The 18,858-nt window shown below is 50.2% G+C and overlaps 6 protein-coding genes across 6 annotated transcripts; 4 read left to right on the plus strand and 2 right to left on the minus strand.

The window, feature by feature from the left end:
- The first annotated feature begins 481 nt into the window (after nt 1-481).
- Nucleotides 482-2,249, plus strand: PUNSTDRAFT_127570 (uncharacterized protein). Its single transcript, XM_007386596.1, has 10 exons — nt 482-582; nt 709-770; nt 830-946; nt 1,014-1,155; nt 1,207-1,228; nt 1,290-1,352; nt 1,405-1,475; nt 1,546-1,780; nt 1,838-1,898; nt 1,962-2,249. Exons 1-9 carry the CDS (start codon nt 524-526, stop codon nt 1,880-1,882), a joined length of 816 nt encoding a protein of 271 aa, XP_007386658.1. The 5' UTR covers nt 482-523; the 3' UTR covers nt 1,883-1,898; nt 1,962-2,249.
- Nucleotides 2,250-2,562: 313 nt separating this feature from the next.
- On the minus strand, nt 2,563-4,563 carry PUNSTDRAFT_90992 (amidase signature enzyme). Its single transcript, XM_007386597.1, has 7 exons — nt 4,242-4,563; nt 4,043-4,189; nt 3,895-3,987; nt 3,761-3,843; nt 3,352-3,699; nt 3,162-3,294; nt 2,563-3,102 (listed from the first exon to the last, which is right to left on the minus strand). Exons 1-7 carry the CDS (start codon nt 4,454-4,456, stop codon nt 2,709-2,711), a joined length of 1,413 nt encoding a protein of 470 aa, XP_007386659.1. The 5' UTR covers nt 4,457-4,563; the 3' UTR covers nt 2,563-2,708.
- Nucleotides 4,564-4,613: 50 nt separating this feature from the next.
- Nucleotides 4,614-6,379, plus strand: PUNSTDRAFT_106406 (Actin/actin-like protein). The gene is made up of 8 exons (XM_007386598.1): nt 4,614-4,698; nt 4,754-4,796; nt 4,861-5,214; nt 5,268-5,490; nt 5,544-5,607; nt 5,660-5,762; nt 5,822-5,997; nt 6,052-6,379. The coding sequence occupies exons 1-8, from the start codon at nt 4,657-4,659 to the stop codon at nt 6,220-6,222; spliced, it is 1,176 nt and encodes a 391-aa protein (XP_007386660.1). The 5' UTR covers nt 4,614-4,656; the 3' UTR covers nt 6,223-6,379.
- A 3,772-nt stretch (nt 6,380-10,151) lies between these two features.
- PUNSTDRAFT_46422 (uncharacterized protein) lies at nt 10,152-11,574 on the minus strand (the record flags this gene model as incomplete). The annotated part of the gene is made up of 6 exons (XM_007386599.1): nt 10,152-10,472; nt 10,508-10,538; nt 10,851-10,869; nt 11,158-11,172; nt 11,260-11,326; nt 11,380-11,574. The coding sequence occupies 6 exons, from the start codon at nt 11,572-11,574 to the stop codon at nt 10,152-10,154; spliced, it is 648 nt and encodes a 215-aa protein (XP_007386661.1).
- Nucleotides 11,575-14,834: 3,260 nt separating this feature from the next.
- On the plus strand, nt 14,835-15,350 carry PUNSTDRAFT_136982 (uncharacterized protein; the record flags this gene model as incomplete). Its single annotated transcript, XM_007386600.1, has 1 exon — nt 14,835-15,350. One exon carries the CDS (start codon nt 14,835-14,837, stop codon nt 15,348-15,350), a length of 516 nt encoding a protein of 171 aa, XP_007386662.1.
- A 2,597-nt stretch (nt 15,351-17,947) lies between these two features.
- PUNSTDRAFT_136983 (uncharacterized protein) lies at nt 17,948-18,268 on the plus strand (the record flags this gene model as incomplete). The annotated part of the gene is made up of 1 exon (XM_007386601.1): nt 17,948-18,268. One exon carries the CDS (start codon nt 17,948-17,950, stop codon nt 18,266-18,268), a length of 321 nt encoding a protein of 106 aa, XP_007386663.1.
- Nucleotides 18,269-18,858: the final 590 nt, after the last annotated feature.

Genomic DNA, 18,858 nt, shown 5'->3' on the forward strand with positions numbered 1-18,858 from the left:
ACCATGTATGGCTCCATTTCACTCCGCGCTGGTTGATGCCAGCTATTGATAGGGAACTTCTCACCTCGCTGATGCGGTTTCGTTTATAACGAGCAACCGCTTCATGCAACCACTGCCTATCTAAAGCCAGCATAATACTTACTGTGGAAGATGGCGGTATCAGTGCCCATCAAGGCTGCAGAACAGGCTGATGAAGCCTTGTATGTGGTGTCGATATCAGCTCGCTTCTCGCAAAACTAACTGTATGGCATAGGCTATTAGAGCATTGGATCACGATATCCGTGATCGCGTTATTTGCCTACGAATATGGTGCGTGACATATGGTCTTAACAACTACAGAGTCGCGCTTATGGTATGATTTCGATGGCCTGTTTGCAGTGATCACACTCAGCGATGAGGTACCCGAAGCGCTATCTTCTGCACAAATTCTGACTGAACACCCTCCGCTCGTCAGATCGATCGAGCCTGGAATAAGAGATGGAGTCTCGCTACCGTCTTGTTCTTCTTGAACAGATATTTCTCGATGTTCGAGATATTCTCGGTGGCCATGATATCATTCAACCCTGCCTGGTTTAACGCGGTAGGTAGTCATTTCTACGACTATTCATCACCATGTGCGCGCGATTGACCCTGTTCGCGATGTCATAGGTGTCAGTGGCATACTCTTTTACCAATTTCGCCGGCAGGAAAGCTCACGCCTCTCGCTAGCTGCACGCGCTTCGTCAAGTTTCAAGGCGCCGGCTCTTCGGTAGCTGTCGGGATCGGCGAAGGTGTGCTACCAAATCGCTCTGTATACCCTGCCTGTGAGCTCACGCCTTACAACGGATAGCGTTGATGATTCTTCGCGTCCACGCAATCTATCAGAATCGGCTCGTGGCGATCGTTCTTTCGCTCTGTCTGGCTGGTCAGATCATCCTGCAGAGCGTCGTGGTGTCGCAGGGATCCGGTACGTCTTTACCTTGAACGTGCACAGCGCAGCGTGTTCATGAGATTAATATGCGATCGACGAGAAGCTCTCTTCGAGCCGACAGGTGGGTGCGTTCTGGTAACGAAGACCTCAGTCTACTGGATCGCACCGCTCGTCACGGAATGCCTGATCTTTATTCTGACGATGTGGCGACTGCGCTTCTACTTCAGCGGAGGGGCATCTATGCCGTACGTATTGTCCCTTAGTGGCATCCGCGCCTATCGCTGACCATCATCCAGTGCTATGAGATTATTCCTCCGGGTGAGCATGAGCGTTATAACTGAAGGGTTGATTTCAAGGGGCTTGACTCGCGATCGAGTAGGACGGAGTCGCTTACTTCCTCGTGGTTTTCACGGCGAATCTGATCAACGCCATCGTTTTCCTCGTAAGCCGCATAACGCAGGCTCTCGCGTATCTCTGCTTACAAGTGCGCTCAGACGGCGCAGCCATCACGCAAGGAGATATTCGCCGCCGTGAGCCAGGTAGTGACATCCATAACTGTTTCGAGGTAACCAACCTCTCGTCAATGCCCGTCGATACGAGAGCGACGTCATTCTAAGCAATGGCCCTGATCCCAGATTATACTTGAATCTGAAGGGCTTCTACTCTCCGCCCCAAGATGTACCAGACGTCTCTCAGGCGACCGAAAGCGGCCCCATCACCTTTGGGCGACACTCGGAGAAGCAAAACGGACAGGATCCGCGAGATTGGCAAACGTTCAACGACTATTATGATCCGTATGCGGCCAACGTCGGTATCGCGTCGGATCCTGGCGAAATTCCACTCACAATCATGCGGCATACCCGCTGTTCGGTGAGCGTTTGAGATGCTCCTTCGCTTGTGTGCACTTAGCTTGGCGACTCGATGTAGCATGATCCCGAATCTGACTCCCCACATACGGGCTGCGTAGTTTGAGCCCGCCGCTATCGCCGTGCGTTTATTCCTTCTATGGCCGGTTTGGCCACCGCTGAATAAAAGCAACACCACTTCACAGGTCGATCGTTTCGGTGACAGCATCACCGTAAACTCCTGGCAGACACGATGGGAGCGCCATGGACCGCCAACCAGGTCTTGAACATGATTGTTGCTTGCACGTTGCTTGGATGTGTTTCAAGTCTCAAAACAGCTCCACGTCACGAGTGAACAACAACGCAGTGTCTCCGAATTCTGTTCCGCTTCCAGCGTGCCCGCGCTGATGTTCGGGAAACCGGTGCTGGACACGATGCCGTCCTTCGGCACCTCCACTGAGGACGTGCCCCCTTCGCCGGACGACTTCGCTGTAGATGCAGTGCCTGCCTTCCGGCCTTACCAGTGCAGCGCACCAATACCGCTCAGCGACCTCGAAGGCGGACGTGAGCGCAGAAGCCGGTTTCGATGACAAGTGGTTCGACGAAATGAATGGTTATAGCTAGACAATGGTTTCATGTAATTCATAGTCATACACAACCTTCCAACTTATGTCTAAGGTTATAGCAACTCTGCGACGTAGACAGGTTGTCTTCATTGGGCATCAGAGCTTACCGTAATGACATAACACGCCTCAACCGGTACACTACTGGTAGAGAAGTTGCGAGTCGGCATGGTTTGCCATTGGTGTCAAAATGATATTAATTTCAATGATCTAATCGGGTTGATGTGTATGCTGAGATCTATTGGCAGGGCGCGGTGGATGGATTCGGTGAACAATACTGGACGGTATCTTCGTCATGAGCATTCAGGATGCACTCCGATAGGCCTTGGATTAACACATCGTCTGTTCCACCATTTTTCCGACATACCACAGCATCTTCTCGCACCCCCACTGTCCCACAATGCTCACGCCCACCGGCCAACCGTCGTCGCCCTCGCCAGCGGGCACGCTGAGAGCTGGAAGCCCCGCGAGCGACGCCGGTACGGTGAGCACGTCCTGTACGTAAGCGTCCAGCGCATCGGCCGACCCCGATGCACCGCCTGCCCTTTGTAAGGGAGGCGCCGTTCGAATCGCAGAAGGATGGATCAAGACATCGACTTTGTCCGCGGTATCGGCCGTTTCTCCCGTCCAAGTAAGAGCGTTGGGCACGGTGAAGACACGGTCGAAATCGTGTTTGATCAACTGCCGCACGCGTTGGGCTTGAAGGAAGTAGTTATCGAAGGCGCTGCCAAGGTGACGAAATTCAGGGCCGATCGGCCATAAAGTCAATGAATCATGACATACTCGGCGGTTAGAGCGTATGTGCCAAGTAGAATGCGTTTCTTCACTTCCGATCCGAACCCTTTAGTGCGTGTATGGGCGTAAACCCTCGAGGTCTTCGTAATATCACTCCCTGGAGGCGGGATCACGCGTAGACCTGATTAAACACACGTGAGTGCATGATCGTCGGACACGACCCAGTACAAGGGCTCACCATACTGCACTCCATCGTACCTTGCCAGATTACTGCTCGCCTCCGCACTCGCGATGACATAGTATGCACTGAGAGCATAAGCAGTGGAAGGTAGCGACACCGGGACGATCTCGGCGCCCTGCTCTGCTAACGCTTGGAGAACCCGTCGCACGGGCGACACTACCGACTGAGAGAGCTCGGAGGGGAAGTATTCCTGTGGGATGCCGATGCGGAGGCCGTGGGCAGGCGTTGGCAGGTCCGAATGAGGCGACATAGTTCGCATCCTGCGATCACAAAACGCGGAGGCACTGCCCCGGGTGCGCATTGGCAAGGACGTGGGGTCTCCGTGGTCATGACAATTCATGATATCTACGGCAAAGGATGCGATCATTAGCGGACAATCTTTGAAGCCCCACTATATAAACTGTACCAAAGGTCCGTTCTACTTCAGATATGTTTTTGGCGAGTATACCCACACAGTCCAAGCTATCTGCATACGATACGACGCCTCGTCTATAATATGAATCGTCAGCATGAGAATACGCAAGTCGGTAGAATACGCACCTGCTTATTAGGCCATAAGACGGCTTGAACCCAACGACGCCGCAGTAAGAAGCCGGTAAACGGACAGAACCGCCGGTATCCGTTCCTAGTGCACTATCCTTCAGCTGGCGTCAGACACTGTCGCCAGACGGTCTTATGGGAAGCTTACACATCACACATTCCCGCACGAACGGCAGCGGCACTACCTCCAGAGCTTCCGCCAGCTGATCTGGGTTCAACGCCGGTCTGGCGATGTTCAGAACCGAGTTTGTACGGGTTGACGACGGGTCCGTGCGTTGAATGCACGTTTAGCGAGCTGCATCACCCTTGAGCACGAGGGTTGTATGACTGGGGTAAGATGAACGCACCCCATACCGAACTCGTCGCAGTTAGTCTTCCCGATGATGTGGGCGCCTTGCTCGCGCAGCAACCGGACGCACGTCGCCTCATATGGAGAGACAAAGTCGGCAAGCATGGCAGAGGAGCACGTCGTAGGCATTGACGCGGTACAGATGTTGTCCTTGACCGCGACGACAACTCCACCTCGATTCTCGTCTTCGGTCGGTTCCGCGACGTGGACCATGGCGTTCACGACGCCATTGAATTTTTGGATGGCTGTCCGATGTCCGGAAGGCCTGATAGGATAATGCCTTGAGCCATGTAGAAGGGGCCGAAGCTTGGCTACGCGCAGCGACCTCCGCATTTACGAGGCAGCGGTCGTGGCGGGACGCAACGCGCGAGTGACTTCATCTTGTGTTCTGCCGTGATCGACCAGCGTCGAAGATGGATCCAACAAAGCCGCTCGTCGTCGACAACGGTACCGGTGTATGCTATATGAAATCCATGGACAAAGTGTCTCTATGCTGATTGACACTCGAAGTTCGTCAAAGTGGGCTACGCCGGCTCCAACTTCCCCGAGCATGGTGCGCAGCTATCTCCATCAACTGCCCATCGCATTGGCTAAGCGCGGTTCATGGTGAACCACAGTATTCCCATCGCTGGTTGGTCGCCCCATCTTGCGCGCGGAGGAGCGTGTCGGGAGCGCCGTGATCAAGGACATCATGGTCGGCGACGAGGCTGCCGAGAACCGCAACTACCTCCAGGTTACGCAGCCGATGGAGCATGGCATCGTTCGCAACTGGGAGGACATGAAGCATCTGTGGGACTACACTTTCTACGAGAAGCTTAAGGTGGACCCTGCAGGCAAGAAGGTTCTGTTGACGGAGCCGCCGATGAACCCCAAGGTTAACCGGCAACGCATGTGTCAAGTCATGTTCGAGGAATACGGATTCCAGGGAGTTTACGTCGCGATCCAGGCCGTGCTCACCCTCTACGCGCAAGGTGCGTTCGTCCATGTCATATCATGTAATGCGATCGTCTTATTGTGCCCCCAGGTCTGACGACTGGTGTTGTGGTCGACTCCGGTGATGGCGTGACACACATTGTCCCCGTATACGACGGGTTCGCATTACCCCATTTGACTCGTCGTCTGGATATCGCCGGTCGAGATGTTACTCGATACTTGATTAAACTTCTCCTTATGCGAGGATACGCCTTCAATCGAACCGCCGACTTCGAAACGGTACGAGAGATCAAGGAAAAACTCTGCTATGTCAGGTGCGCTCCAAGTGCCCTTCAAGTGTGATCATCTGTCTGATCAATGCCGCCAGCTATGACCTTGACCTCGACACTCGCCTGTCGGAAGAGACAACGGTGCTGGTCGAGAGTTATACGGTATGTTGTCACTTCTCCTTGCAGCCCTTTCATCTATCTGAGGCTTTTCCAGCTTCCCGATGGCCGGACAATCAAAGTCGGCTCAGAGCGCTTTGAGGCCCCTGAATGCATGTTCCAACCCCACCTTGTGGACATTGAACAACCGGGTGTGGCAGGTATGCGCATTCTCCACATGCCAATGCAATAGCCAATCACTGACATTTGGTCCGTTCAGAAATGCTCTTCCAAACCATCCAGGCGGCAGCCGTCGACATTCGCTCCGAGCTTTACAAACACATCGTTCTCTCCGGTGGTTCGAGCATGTATCCCGGTCTGCCCAGTCGACTTGAGAAAGAGATGAAGCAACTCTACCTGACTCGGGTACTAAACGGGAACCCCGAGCGGCTAAAAGTGAGATTCTGTCTGCATCTAGTCATCGTTCACTGACGTGACCCCCACGAACAGAACTTCAAGATCCGCATCGAAGACCCGCCGCGTCGGAAGCACATGGTCTTCCTCGGCGGCGCCGTCCTCGCCGACATCATGAAGAATCGTGAGGAATTCTGGATTTCCCGCGAAGAATGGTACGAACAGGGCGCGCGGGCACTGGATAAGCTGGGACGCGGCGAGAGCTAGATGCATCGTGCGAGAAGTAGGGTTACTTATACGTATCGTTGGAAGAGGTGTGCGGTGCTGAGTCTGCAATGTAATGTACGATGGAACACTTGTCAGCACCCTGTGAGATGTCCGAGTCCGCATTGGGTGAACGGCATCCACGGTACATATGTATCGCTTTACCAGCTTCCATTGTTGAGCGAGCAATAGTTTAACAAGAGCACAAGGACACTTATGCTACAGTCGGTAGTCGTTACACAAACTACAATGCTTTGCGAAGTCCTTGCATTGATTACGGCGGTTCTGGATTTGGGTAGTTCTATGACGATCTTTGTTGGACAAAAATACAACAAACATTAAGCCCGATGCCATTCTGTTACAGCCACTGTGTAGTGCTGAGACAGGGCTAGGCCTATCCAATGTATTTAGTGTGCGAGAACTGAGGCAAAATCAGAGGCTGCCGGAATGGGAGGTAGATTGGATGTAGTAAGGATATGTTATGATGGAACTCGTAGCTAAAACGGGGCGAAAGCGAATGCTAATTGGGATTGCTGCTCCTCGGAACTACGTACGATGGGCCCTTTATATCCCTACGTGTCCGCTGCGTTCACCCAATCCTGCTTCACCGATCACATTGCGTATCTTGGAATCCGTCGTGCACCAATCCGCGAGCACCTCGTATTGCGCCAGGGCCGGAGAGTAGGGCGTGGAATGTTGTCAAAGCTGCCGGGAAGCTCTTGCTCGTTGCCGAGGGTTGTAGTGATCAAAACCGAATGCTCGAGCCCGCGATGATCGAGGTGTTGTCGCGGTCGCTGTGATGCCCAGGTGCGTGCCGGAGTTGCCGCGGTTGTCATGCCATGAGGGCGTCAGGAACGTGGTGACGTCGTAGGATCAAGCAGTGCGTGTTGCAAGCACGTCGGCGGCCGTCGAGAGGGTGATGGTGGTGGTGGTTGAAAGCGGCGACAGCAGTGGCGATGTAACGGGTGGTTTGGGGCATAGATAGTGTGGGCAATGAGGCGACAGGTCCAACGAGACACGAGATAAAAACCTTGGAAGCCCAATGACAGAACAACACTCGTGTCTGGCCACTGCAGCTTCCTAAGGTTCTGGGCCCCTTTGACTCAATGTGCTCACATTGGTTGTCAGGACGGCCCAGTCTCGGCCTAGTGGCTTGGTGGTGGGGAGAGGAAAGCGACGGCCACGCGATAACGAAGCGGCATACTTGTTTGTGGCAGTGCAGACGTCGGCGGGCGTGTTCACGTTGGGCGCGCCACAACTGCCTGAAACTTCCGGGAAGTTCTGCTAACTTTGGCTAAGTCTGTGTAACTTCATGAACATACATCCAGGTATGGCGACACTCACGTACATTGCTGGACCTTCAGATACTTACCTGAAGGTATGTCTATGTGCATGTAACTCCATGACCTGCTTCAAAGTTCGTCGTACTTTGGCTAGACTTGCATGGAATTTGACCAACTTTCTGGGAGTTGCTCGTACTTCAATGGAGCTTCATCGTAGTCCATGAGACTTTGACAAACTTTGTGGGACTTTGTCCAAAGTACCTCTCAGGAGGTGGCTGTACTTCCATGTAACTTTGCAAAACTTTCACAAAGTTTGTACAACTTTGGCTCCAAGTTTTACGAAGTTTGACAAACTCTGGTGGTCATTGTTCTGTTCAAATTTGACAGATTTGATGAACTTCTGGATCTGAAGGCAAGAGCAATAATTCCCTAATATATGATCCTCAGTCAAAGTATAAGGGAAAAGATGGGGTTACGCATGTAGTACCTAATATATGACTACAGAGGCATCATAAGTAAGTTAGGACATAAGGGACATGAAGGAACATGGCAGACTCACTCCTCAGTCAAAGTTAAGGGAAAAGACTGAGGAGATGCAGAGGGAGAGCTCCTGGTATATGTGAGGGAGCTCGAGGGAAGCATTTCCACAAAGGGAACAGAAGAATGTGCCTAAAGTGGTAATATCAATCAGGAAAGATATAAGATTGCAAGGAAGAACACAAGAATAGAACAGGTGAGAGAATATGTACATAATAGGTAATGAGCATGTGATATTTCCATATATATATATACGATATACAAAGTTCAACAAGATTATCATCCTCTTGGGGACTTGCCAGAACTTGGTGACATTTGTCAAACTCCCCCATTGAATCCCACTAACTTTGTCAAAGTTCCTTACCATTACCTATTCCCAACGGCACATCCCACCTCTTCCTCCTCCTTGATTCTACCCAACTTATCTAGCAATATCACCGATGCCCAACTCTACCTGAGCATGGTGTTTGCACAGTAGATTCATGTAACTGCCCATCATGGCGGTTTGTGAGGGTGTTATCAGGGCAAGACAAGCTATGCCATACAGTATGTGGTTCCTTATCACCCATGTTGCCCCGCCATTGACCATCGTAGCATCCTAACATCATCGAAGAGCTTGTCACTGCAATCACTCCTGGCTTCAGCATACACCACTCTACCAATCTATCATGGACCGTCAGTGACCATGAGGGACTTTAGCATCTCATGGGTGTGGGGGATTCTATGCAGTGATTTCATTCTTTTCATCTTTCCAGGAGCTGATACAATCTGGGACAATGAAATATAGGGCCCAAATACTTGTTGTATGTGCACCGGGCCATGATCAGCACATGGAATTATACGTAGGTCTGTAATCAAACCCACCCCCAATCTTCCTCGGCTAATTATAGGTAGCATTCTACCCGCTGCATCTCCACGGACCCATATAGCACCGGTGACTCAAGCACCCCCTATTACCGCCTTTAGTACTACCCCGCCAGTACATACACTGGGTCTGTAACTGCATTCTTAGACCAAAGAATAATGTAAAAATCCTATAAAACCTTTAAAACTTCCCATGATTTTATACAGAGGAAATCTTGAACCAGATTAATCATTTTCAACATAGCTAAAAGTTTCAAACAGAAATCTTATAGATGTATCACTATTTCTTCATTGCATTTTAGGCTCTAGAAGTTTGAAACCATGTATCTCCATAGTTATTTATGATTCTCATTATGAGAAAATTGAAACCTGATTCAATAGTTCTTTAATCTTGTTGCTTGGTTAACAGACTGGTTCCAGATTTTTATGGCAGGAAATATTTTACAAAAATCTTAAAAGAGACAAAGGAATTTTTTCAACATCTAGATCATACTTTTGTGAGTAAAAGTTCAGATGCCAGTTTACCATCTTTACAAAATCCTTTGGGCTAAAAATGTTTTAAAGGTTTTGAAGTTGTATAAGATTTTTTCATCACTTTTAGAACCAAAAATGCAGTCACAGACCCAGTGTCAACAATTGTACTTACCACTTGATGTCAGATGGAATGTTCCTATACCATCATCCTCCACATGGTTAGGGTCGGATAACTTATCCACATCATACCTGTCGGAGTCCTCATTACTATTGGATGCATCATTGGTACCAACAGCACTATTGCCGTCTGATTTCAATATTAGTTATACAATTGCCCGGTCAGTGTGATCCTATCCTGCCTTGCTCTTTCTCCGTAAGTCTAAGTGACTTCCTCTGAGCTTGCTCTGGTACTCTGAGAAGCTCACATTTTTTTTTCACTCCCTTTTTCACTTCTTACAGCTTTTGCAGAATCCACAAGTCCTGAGCATGTGGCTTAACAATTGCAAATGGCAGGCCTGTAGAGATACTTGGTGAGACCTTTCCTGACAGGCAGACAGGCTAACTTACTCCCAATGCATATTTTCTTGGAACCCCTTAGGAAACGATAAAGATGCGTGAGTGGAAGATGTGTTGTTATCCGCTATATCACACCTGCCATTGTTGTCTCTACCTTTGTAACTCCCCTTGCGCTCCTTAAAAGGGAGCGCACCACCGGAACCCAAAGGCTCTGTGGTGACATCGGTAACTATTGTGTAAGTTAAATGGCAGAAAAAATTATTTGGGTGATAACTGATCGTGCCCCACCGATTTTGCCAAAAGATGAGAGTTGACAAATGTGGTAGCAGAAATATAGTCCTTGAGATGTTGAATCTCCTCCTGCCACTCAGCCATCAACATAGATCCAGTTCCTGCAGGCTGGCTGGTGGGAGCATGAGGCCAGGGCTGGGCTGGGATACAGCTATCTCCGTCACAAATAGATACTGGTCCCAGGAGCTTGTTGGCATTGATCTGGACGTCCCAGTCCTCAGGTAGCCAGTCCTGAGCCATCTTGGTTGTCTGTATGATGGAGCACCCTACGAGCTCCAGCATAGATCGCTGGTCCATGATGATGAGTTCATGGGATAAGGTACATTGTCGGAGGCACAGACGAGTTTGTGTGCGCTGAAGGATAATATATGAGAGTCAAATACGTCAAGAGCACACAAAGCTCACCTGTATCCAAGTACAGAAGGATCAATATTGAATAACGAGGTGTTTGGCTTGTGGTGTGGAAATAAAATGACTGGAGCAACTCCAAAAGAAATCTTGGGAAGGAGCATAGCTGATGCAGGATTGCCAGACCACCATGGGGCTGATCTGCCTCGCATCTTTTACGCATGGTGGAGCAGCTGGAGCTTGACCCCCATGTCTAGTGTTTCCATGGAACAGGGTCGATGAGGGATAGTCTAAAAGAACAAAGACACCAATACATACGAAGAAAAATAGGACACCACTATACCAAAGATCAAAGGAGGGGCAATCAATGGGAATCGGGTCAACCACGTTGGAATGGTTGATTAGAGGAAGATTGGGCTCTTCTCCTTCTCCAAAAGAAGGGTCAGTGATCATGTCTGACAGCATCCAGGACATATCACCCGGGTCTTTGTGGTTACCCTGGGCTCAGGCCAGAGTATTGGTTTTCTCGTGTGGTTTGGAATCAGGCTCCAGGAGTGGTGTTGGTGTTCCTATGAAGATTTGCGCCTATGAGAGCCATAACTGGTGGAATGTCTTCCTTGCTTACCGGAGCTGTGCAATACTACAGACAATAGGTTTAGCTGCCAAGATGGGTATAGTATGTTCTCATATTGGCCAATCTGCAGTATATTCACAAGTCCTATGTTACATTCCACGTTACACTGATACGTGGTAGGAGTTGTCTCGATTGCCAGCATGCTCATCTCTGCACATATCTGTCAGGATATAGAGGTGAGTTAAAAGATGTGGCAAGAACTTTTTGACATACCCTGATGGTTTTGGCTTGGAAGTTCTTGAACTCCTCCAGGTTGTTCTGCTTGAGATCGTCCATAGGATTGGACATACCCGGCTGCTTCTGGATGCTAGCTGAGAGGCTATACACTGGTGGCTCCCTGCCCATACATGTGGGTGGCTGGTTGGGTACCGGTCTAAGGCGCTCAAAATATGTGCCGCCTTCGCCCATATTGTTGGGCTTGCCTTGGGTCAGGAACTCCAGATCACCCAGCACAGTCTGAGCTTGTGCTTCTTGAATTTTGCTACCTGCTCCAGGGACCATATACCCCTTCATCCAAATGAGAGGATTTCCAGACCAAAGATTTAAACAAGATGTACTGATCGTAATGTGCAAATAGCATCACATCATCTTTGGGTTCGCAAGACCCATGGATGTTGTGCACATAAAACACACATCCTGGCATAACTATCTGCCATCCTAATAAACAGGTTTAGATGGTGCCATATTAAGGTGATGTATCATGAACCATCCTGTCATACCACCCCTTCTAGTGTAGGCAGCAGCTGGTCCTTGGCGGCCAATGCAAGCCGCTGACAGGTTGGCTGGTCTCATCTAAGGACAATGGGTGGACACCGTCATTTCCTATGTACTTGAAAATGGGAAGCATGTAATTGGACTGGTTGGGATTGTCAGGCAAGACCTCCAAGTCCGCATCAAGCTCATATTGACCTAGAATGGGATGAACAGGCATGGTGAGTTTGGGGGGTGGGAGCAAACAGAACAAGGAGCAGAAGACTTGTATAAGTGACGGCTTGGCCTACGGCAGGCGGTGCAAACATAGAACATGGCAAATGCATTCATTGGGCGCTGATGAAATCTTACAGGAATGTAGAAAGAGCATGTACACAAACAAGCCAGCACGTCCTCATGTCACGGTTGGTAGTATCAACCTGAGCATTCAGCTCTGTCAGCAAATACTGAACCTCTTTACTTGCATTAGCCCCATGGAGTAGTGGTTGAAATTGTCCCTGACTGTTAAGCTGTGTGAATGAGAGTAGATTAATGGTACCTGGATCTATTCCCCCTGTAGGTAAACATTCTGCAATTAACTGTGGTAGTGCTACTGTGGCAGGCTACCCCTGCCTGGCCCACACCCGTGCTGCTGCCTCTTGACCTGTAACCATGTCACGGGTCGATCATCACCAACCATTGCCCATCATCACCGACTGTCCTCTGACGTCTCCTCCGCTCTTTGCCGCTGGTCCTCCAACAGATCTCCGGCAGACTTTTTGTATCTTTGATTCTCCCATGTTCCCTTTGTTTGTCCTTGCTCATTTTCACACTGTATTCTTCTCCCTTGTTCCCGGTTTCCTTGGTACTGATCCCCTTTGTGTTCCACATGTACTTGAGATCTTCTTCCCTGTTCCCTTTGTCTGTCACATGTCGATCCAGACTGATCTACGCCAATCTGCTCCGCTGATCTTCACCAATCTTCTCCGACTTCTTTGCTGACATCGATCACACCTTCCCATTTCGGCCAAGAGTGGAATACGCTTATCACATGCACCGGGCCACCGGCGGCTCAACACCCTGGTGGTTCCAGATCTCTGAACGGATTCAACTCTGACTTTCCTGATTCCTGTTCCCTTTGTCTGACATCATAGTTTCCCTTTGTAGACTTTAGTTTCCTGTCGCTTGCGACGGATCTTTCGGACCGTTCTTTCTGCCTCTTCTCCAGATATGTTCCCTTTGTATTCCATACGTTACCTGTACCATAGATCTTCAGTTCAAATATCGACTAAGCCTCTCTCTCTCTCTCCCTGCGGACTCAGAGCGCATAGCAGGCTAGCGCATGAGCTTAGGCTTGGTCCGCATCCGTACTTGACTTCACCGATCTCTCTGGCTTACCAACTCAACGCCGACGCGTTGTCAAACAAGTTTTGTGTTGGTGTCGAAGAGGCGAGAGGAATTCTTGAGGCGATGGAGGTGTATCACCGATTCTTCAGCTTCTTCTGCAAAACTCCTGGGGTCCTGGTCTATCTAAGTCGGGGATTGCTCAGTTGGCCGTCAGTTATTGAACCTGACTTAAATTTGATGAGACAAGCTTCTTGTGAGCTCGTCGGCGATACCTAAAAAAGGTAAGATGTGAGTAGGCCTAAATGGAAGGCTTGAGGGATCCTGTGTTGAGGTCTTGTGAGACGTGCTGAGCGCCGAAGTTCCTTAAAAAATAAAGAGAGAGGTCAGCTGTTCCTTTGGTCGCGAAGATGATAGAGCAAGGGAAACAAATTCGAACAGCCTATGGTGGCTGTGTAGAGTCGATAGAGGAGCTGTCCAGGCACTCAAGGCCTGAAAGAGAGGGTTCAGCAGACAACTGCCAGGCACGATTAGAGTGGAACTGATTGACTGCTCATTCATGCCGGTTTGGCTACATTTTATACTCCTTAGCTAGGCCAGTTTTCTGAGTCACATTAGTAATCTTAGCAGTGCTGAGTCAGCTTCTGACTCAGCTGGGTCACGGTTTGTCATATGCTGACTAAGATCAGGTACTGCTTGGTAATCCTTTCCTGATATGGTCAGACTTTCCTGGGCTAGTTTTAAGGTACACATTTAGTCTATTCTACTTGAAGTGTATACTACTAAGTGAAATGAAGGCTACAGAATCAATTTAAAATGGAGGTATTTGAGCAATTCCACACCTATTCACTTTAGGGGCGGGACAGCATCTCTGACTTATCTCATCTCTATCTTTGAGTTCTCCTTTTTGTTTCTTCTTATTCTTTGTCTTTACCTTTTGAACTTCGGTCCTCCGACCCTGTTGACCCTTCCGTATTCGTTTTTGACAAAATCCAGGTCAGTTCGCGCTGTCGCGCACCAAATCTGTTTGGTGCTCGGACATAGCCAAAACACACAAATTCACAACGTATTGTGATCACGTGATTAGAAAGTTGTGACGCGTAGACGCCATGCCCACAACACGTGTTCAGGAATAGGCAACCCCCACTGTACACACCAACTACCCAGTCAGCATGCAGGTGTTTAGAGCAATTGCCAAATACATATGGCATAGTCTAATGAAATGGGCGAAGCCCTTTTCTGTTGATCCTCACCCACCCGAACACACTCTGCTAGCCGATAACGAGACCACTGCACTTCTCACACAGGCCGAGAGGTCGTCACTCCCTCAGTACATCAGGGTTCTGTTTCTGCAGCGCCCCAAAAAGGTCAACCACATCGAGGTCCACGTCACTACTACTGTCAAATTCATACCAGAATACCAGACGCGTCGGCCCAGAGCTTCTCCCTACCAGCCTATTGAGGCAGCCAACCTTTTCCTTCGTGCACCTCCTCTATGTTTGCAGTTCTTAGCACTCAACCCGTGGCTACATGGTCCACAAATCTTCTTCCTACTCGACGGTCCTCCATTTGCTACCAATATCCTGCAGCCCGGCAACGTAATGTGTTAACGTCTTATGTTCGGAAACAAGATAATGGCCGCTAGTGCCTGTATCTCTTACATCCTGGAAGAGAAGGTCAGAGACTACATCATCTATGTCACTCGGATGCACAAGAGATACCGCTCGCACAATAATATCTTTGGGCAAATGGCCGATGCATACTACCATATCGCCGCTTCAAGAAGCCGTATGCCCATCGATTCAGGAGTAGGGTACCTCGTCGTTGTCGCCAAGTACAGCGACAATAAGCGCGAACCACAGCTTCCTCCCATCAAGAAGGAATATGGACCCCTCCCCTTCGGCTGTCCTGTCACCATCGCAAAACTAGTGGTCGCTACCAATGTCACTCTACATTTACAACGACACTCCCTTCCCCTCCTCCCTCTCAACGATCGACGCCTCCGCCCCAAAAACATACCTGTCAATATGACCCGCTCGTCCCTGTTTATGGGTCACCCACACTTATACCCCCTGATAGCTGACTATATCGAGGGGAAGGATAACACTGCTCTCAAAATCTTGGAGGAAGAGTCCCGCGCCGCCCTTTAAACTAGGCATCCAGATACTGGACATACCTTTCTTGCAAGAATATTTACGGTTACGATAACCGCACGATAAGATTTCCCTTTGTATAAGTATATTTCTGATCTTGGACTAGTGTCGTTTCAGATTTGTGTATATTGTTGCCCATTTGTATATTGCTCCCTCCACACTTTGTATATCACCAGGAACTTCATATATCGTCAGGACCCTCGTATATCGTCAGGAAACTCGTATATCGCCATCATCTAGTAGATCGTTAGTCCCTCGTATATCGTCATTGTCATCGTGCTTGTATATCATCTTAGGCTGTTTTATGTTTGTGTTTTGTACTAGTACTCAAAGTAGATAGATCACAAGTACCTCGTTTCAATCTCTCGTATATCGCCTATCGCCACCTCGTTTATCAAGTAGCTCATTCGTTAGAACTAAAGAGTTGTATATGAACTGTCGTATATAGTTCGTTTCAGAAGTAACATAGCCACGACCCAGTAGGTATAAGTACTGTCTTTGTAGTAGTAATGAGCAAGTACTCTTTTCCCCTCGAATCTGCCCCCTATAGTGCTAAGTTGCACTATATTTGTCTATCCACTGCAATAGTTGCAGTATCGTCATCTGCTTTATCTTCTCTTACATTCTCTGGAGCTCACTCGCGGAGCCCATCCTAATTTAGTCTTTGACCTTCCTATTTAGGTCATCTTCTCCACATCTTCTTCGGCTCTAGTACGCAGCCATTCTACACAACACATCCCTCATCCGAACAAATCAGGCAATCTCCCGAGTCTCTCACAGACCCCGGAAACCTGAGTCTATTGTGTGTCTACACACATTTATAGCACGACAGCGCTACAGCTCCATGAATCTCTTGAGGGACGTGGATTGAAATGATGCAGGTATGAACAGTGCATCACATGGATTGAGCAGGAGCCCTGAGCAGCATATGGATGGACAGTGGAACCTATGTGTATGGGCGCGGCGTCAGTCATGACTCATTGGACGCAAATGGTGTCCTCTCTGAAGCTTCAGCATACCCGCTTTATCCAGCCTCTGGGAGTCCGTCGCAACTTCGTAGAAAGGCCAGAGGGTTACTGTAGTTTTACGACCTTAGGTTCGTCTCCTGTCCCCTGGCAGCCCTAACTGAACCTAATTTCCCGGTCCTGAACTGATTGTGGGAATTCTGCTTCTTACTGTGTGAATATTCTAAGCTGACTCCAGTCAGTTTGCGAACTTCCCATGGCCCTGAACTTGCAGCTGTCCCCTGTCCCCCAGGAGGTGGACCGAACTTAAGGTCATAAAACTACAGTATTGAAATGATAGGCAGTCCGTTTGAGACACCGAACAGACTCGGAAAATAGAGCCCAGTGAAAAGTGCCTCTATAATACTGAATTGCCTAGAATAGGCTGATGTCATGGCACGCCTCCAGTATTCATCTCTCCCTGTTTCCCCCGCATTCCCCACATGCTCTTTTTACCCTTTCAGGTTTCCTAGGAGCTCCCAGATGCTCCTTCTATTCTTTCAGGTTTCCTAGGAGCTCCATACATTCTTCTATCCTTCCGGGTCTCCTAGGGCCTCCGCACATTGGGTGGCTTTCCTAGGCCGTTCCACTGGTCACGTGCCGGGCACCCGAGGAGCCTCCCTCTCTCTCATTGGACCATCCCTTGTGTTTCTGATGGATTACTCAGCTACTATATAGTTGCCTGTCGCACCAGGGAGCAACTCAGACTTGTTCTCTCAGTTGCTTCCCTGCCTTGTGCGACAGGTATGTGTATTCATCTCATATCTCTGTATATATTCTCAGTTGCTTCCCTGCCTTGTGCGACAGCGTCTCCACCGCCATCCTGGAGGATCTGCGCCGCTCCTAGGAGCTCCAGCGCGTACTCTGACATTCCGCAAGTACCAAGGCCCGCACTGTCAGAGTACGCGCTGGAGCTCCTAGGAGCGGCGCAGATCCTCCAGGATGGCGGTGGAGACGCTGTCGCACAAGGCAGGGAAGCAACTGAGAATATATACAGAGATATGAGATGAATACACATACCTGTCGCACAAGGCAGGGAGGCAACTGAGAGAACAAGTCTGGGTTGCTCCCTGGTGCGACAGGCGACTATATAGAAGATGAGTAATCCATCAGCGCAACGAAAGATGGTCCAATGAGAGAAGAGGAGGGTCCTCGGGTGCCCGACACGTGACCGGTGGAGCGGCCTAGGAAGGCCGCGCGAGTGCGGAGGCCCTAGGAGAGCCGAGCGATGGAACAAAATAGGGGAGATGCCAAAAGGAGGGCGCGGGAAGCCTAGGAGGGCGCGGGAGAGCGCGACCGAATAGGGAGACAGAAGTATTAGGGGGAATGAACGAAATGGGACAGAAGCGGGAGCAGAAAAAGAGAACAATGAGACATGAGGCGAGTGTGGGAGCCGTGCCCTGACACGCACGATGGCGCCAGCAGCATGGACTTTGGCAATGAGCTCGCCTCGCTTATCTCCACCTTGCACCGAACACCGGCGCCAACCTGGGTCCGCAGCACCAGTCTTCGCACGAGCGGTCCACGAGCGCCTACGCTGATGGCTACCGGCCCCCGACTCACAACATCTTCAACATCTCCGCCACACCAATGCACAACCCGCACCTCACCGGCTCGGCGACCTTGTCTGGTGCGCCATTCTCCAAGTCGCACGCCTTCTCCCTCCTGCAGACAATCCACCGCCCGCCCGATCTTGGCGGCGCGCCCTCGCTCAGGACCCGTCACCACCACCACCACCACCCTGGCTCGCTGCACGACTTCTCCACCCCGGCGCACTTCAACTCGACCCTGCCCACGCTCAACTCATCCATGTGCTTCGACCCGCACCCACCGCAACCGCACGAGCAACAGCCGTCCTCGCTCGTGTCCTCCTCCTCGCACGTGCCCTCGAGTGCTCGCTCAACCAGTTGACCTGCTCACTCATGCCCTTGCCCATCACCTCTAATGGCTCCCGGCTGGGCACCAGCATCCCCTCGGACTCAGACTCCCGCTCTCGCTCCCGGGCACCCTCCAGCGGCCCCAGCCTGACCCGCACGCAGTCCATATCCCACGCCAAGCGCAACTCGATGTCCTCCGGCAGCCCCCAGCCCGGCCCGATCATTGTCCCCTGCTCCTCCTCCTCCAAGATTATCTATACAACTGTTGGACAGTGTTGTAGTGTAGCACCGAATAAGAGTGTTTTCTATTCGGATATACCCTAAGGCCCGATAATTGGCCCACAACAGAAATTCGAAGGGATTCAGGGGAATAAGATGTGCACCCAATACTACCTTCGTATGTGTTTGAATGTGGTGGAATAACAGCCCCTCGAAGCACTAGCAATACGACCGTATACCGAGTAATTCATGTGGCAGTGTCAAACAGTGTAAAAATGCACGCATGGCCGAATACCATTGAATAAATTGACGGTACCATCGCGAAAAACACCCTCGTCTGTGCTCTCGCTTAGTCTCGCTTATCTTAGCCGGCCGGTCTCACGATTCGAGCAGATTCGAGGACAT

This window comes from Punctularia strigosozonata (assembly GCF_000264995.1).
Source record: "Punctularia strigosozonata HHB-11173 SS5 unplaced genomic scaffold PUNSTscaffold_11, whole genome shotgun sequence".
Lineage (NCBI taxonomy): Eukaryota > Fungi > Basidiomycota > Agaricomycetes > Corticiales > Punctulariaceae > Punctularia > Punctularia strigosozonata.

Excerpts from the sequence above, each read along its gene's own strand:
- PUNSTDRAFT_90992 (XM_007386597.1), bottom strand. The coding sequence starts at position 4,456 with ATGGTCCACGTCGCGGAACCGACCGAAGACGAGAATCGAGGTGGAGTT. Across the intron at positions 3,988-4,042 it reads CGTGCGGGAATGTGTGATGT|TGCACTAGGAACGGATACCG; the intron begins GTAAGCTTCCCA and ends GCTGAAGGATAG. Across the intron at positions 3,844-3,894 it reads TCTTATGGCCTAATAAGCAG|ACGAGGCGTCGTATCGTATG; the intron begins GTGCGTATTCTA and ends TTCATATTATAG.
- PUNSTDRAFT_127570 (XM_007386596.1), top strand. The coding sequence starts at position 524 with ATGTTCGAGATATTCTCGGTGGCCATGATATCATTCAACCCTGCCTGG. Across the intron at positions 1,476-1,545 it reads ACATCCATAACTGTTTCGAG|ATTATACTTGAATCTGAAGG; the intron begins GTAACCAACCTC and ends CCCTGATCCCAG. Across the intron at positions 1,781-1,837 it reads TGCGGCATACCCGCTGTTCG|CATGATCCCGAATCTGACTC; the intron begins GTGAGCGTTTGA and ends GACTCGATGTAG.
- PUNSTDRAFT_106406 (XM_007386598.1), top strand. The coding sequence starts at position 4,657 with ATGGATCCAACAAAGCCGCTCGTCGTCGACAACGGTACCGGT. Across the intron at positions 4,699-4,753 it reads TCGTCGACAACGGTACCGGT|TTCGTCAAAGTGGGCTACGC; the intron begins GTATGCTATATG and ends TGACACTCGAAG. Across the intron at positions 5,998-6,051 it reads GGAACCCCGAGCGGCTAAAA|AACTTCAAGATCCGCATCGA; the intron begins GTGAGATTCTGT and ends CCCCACGAACAG.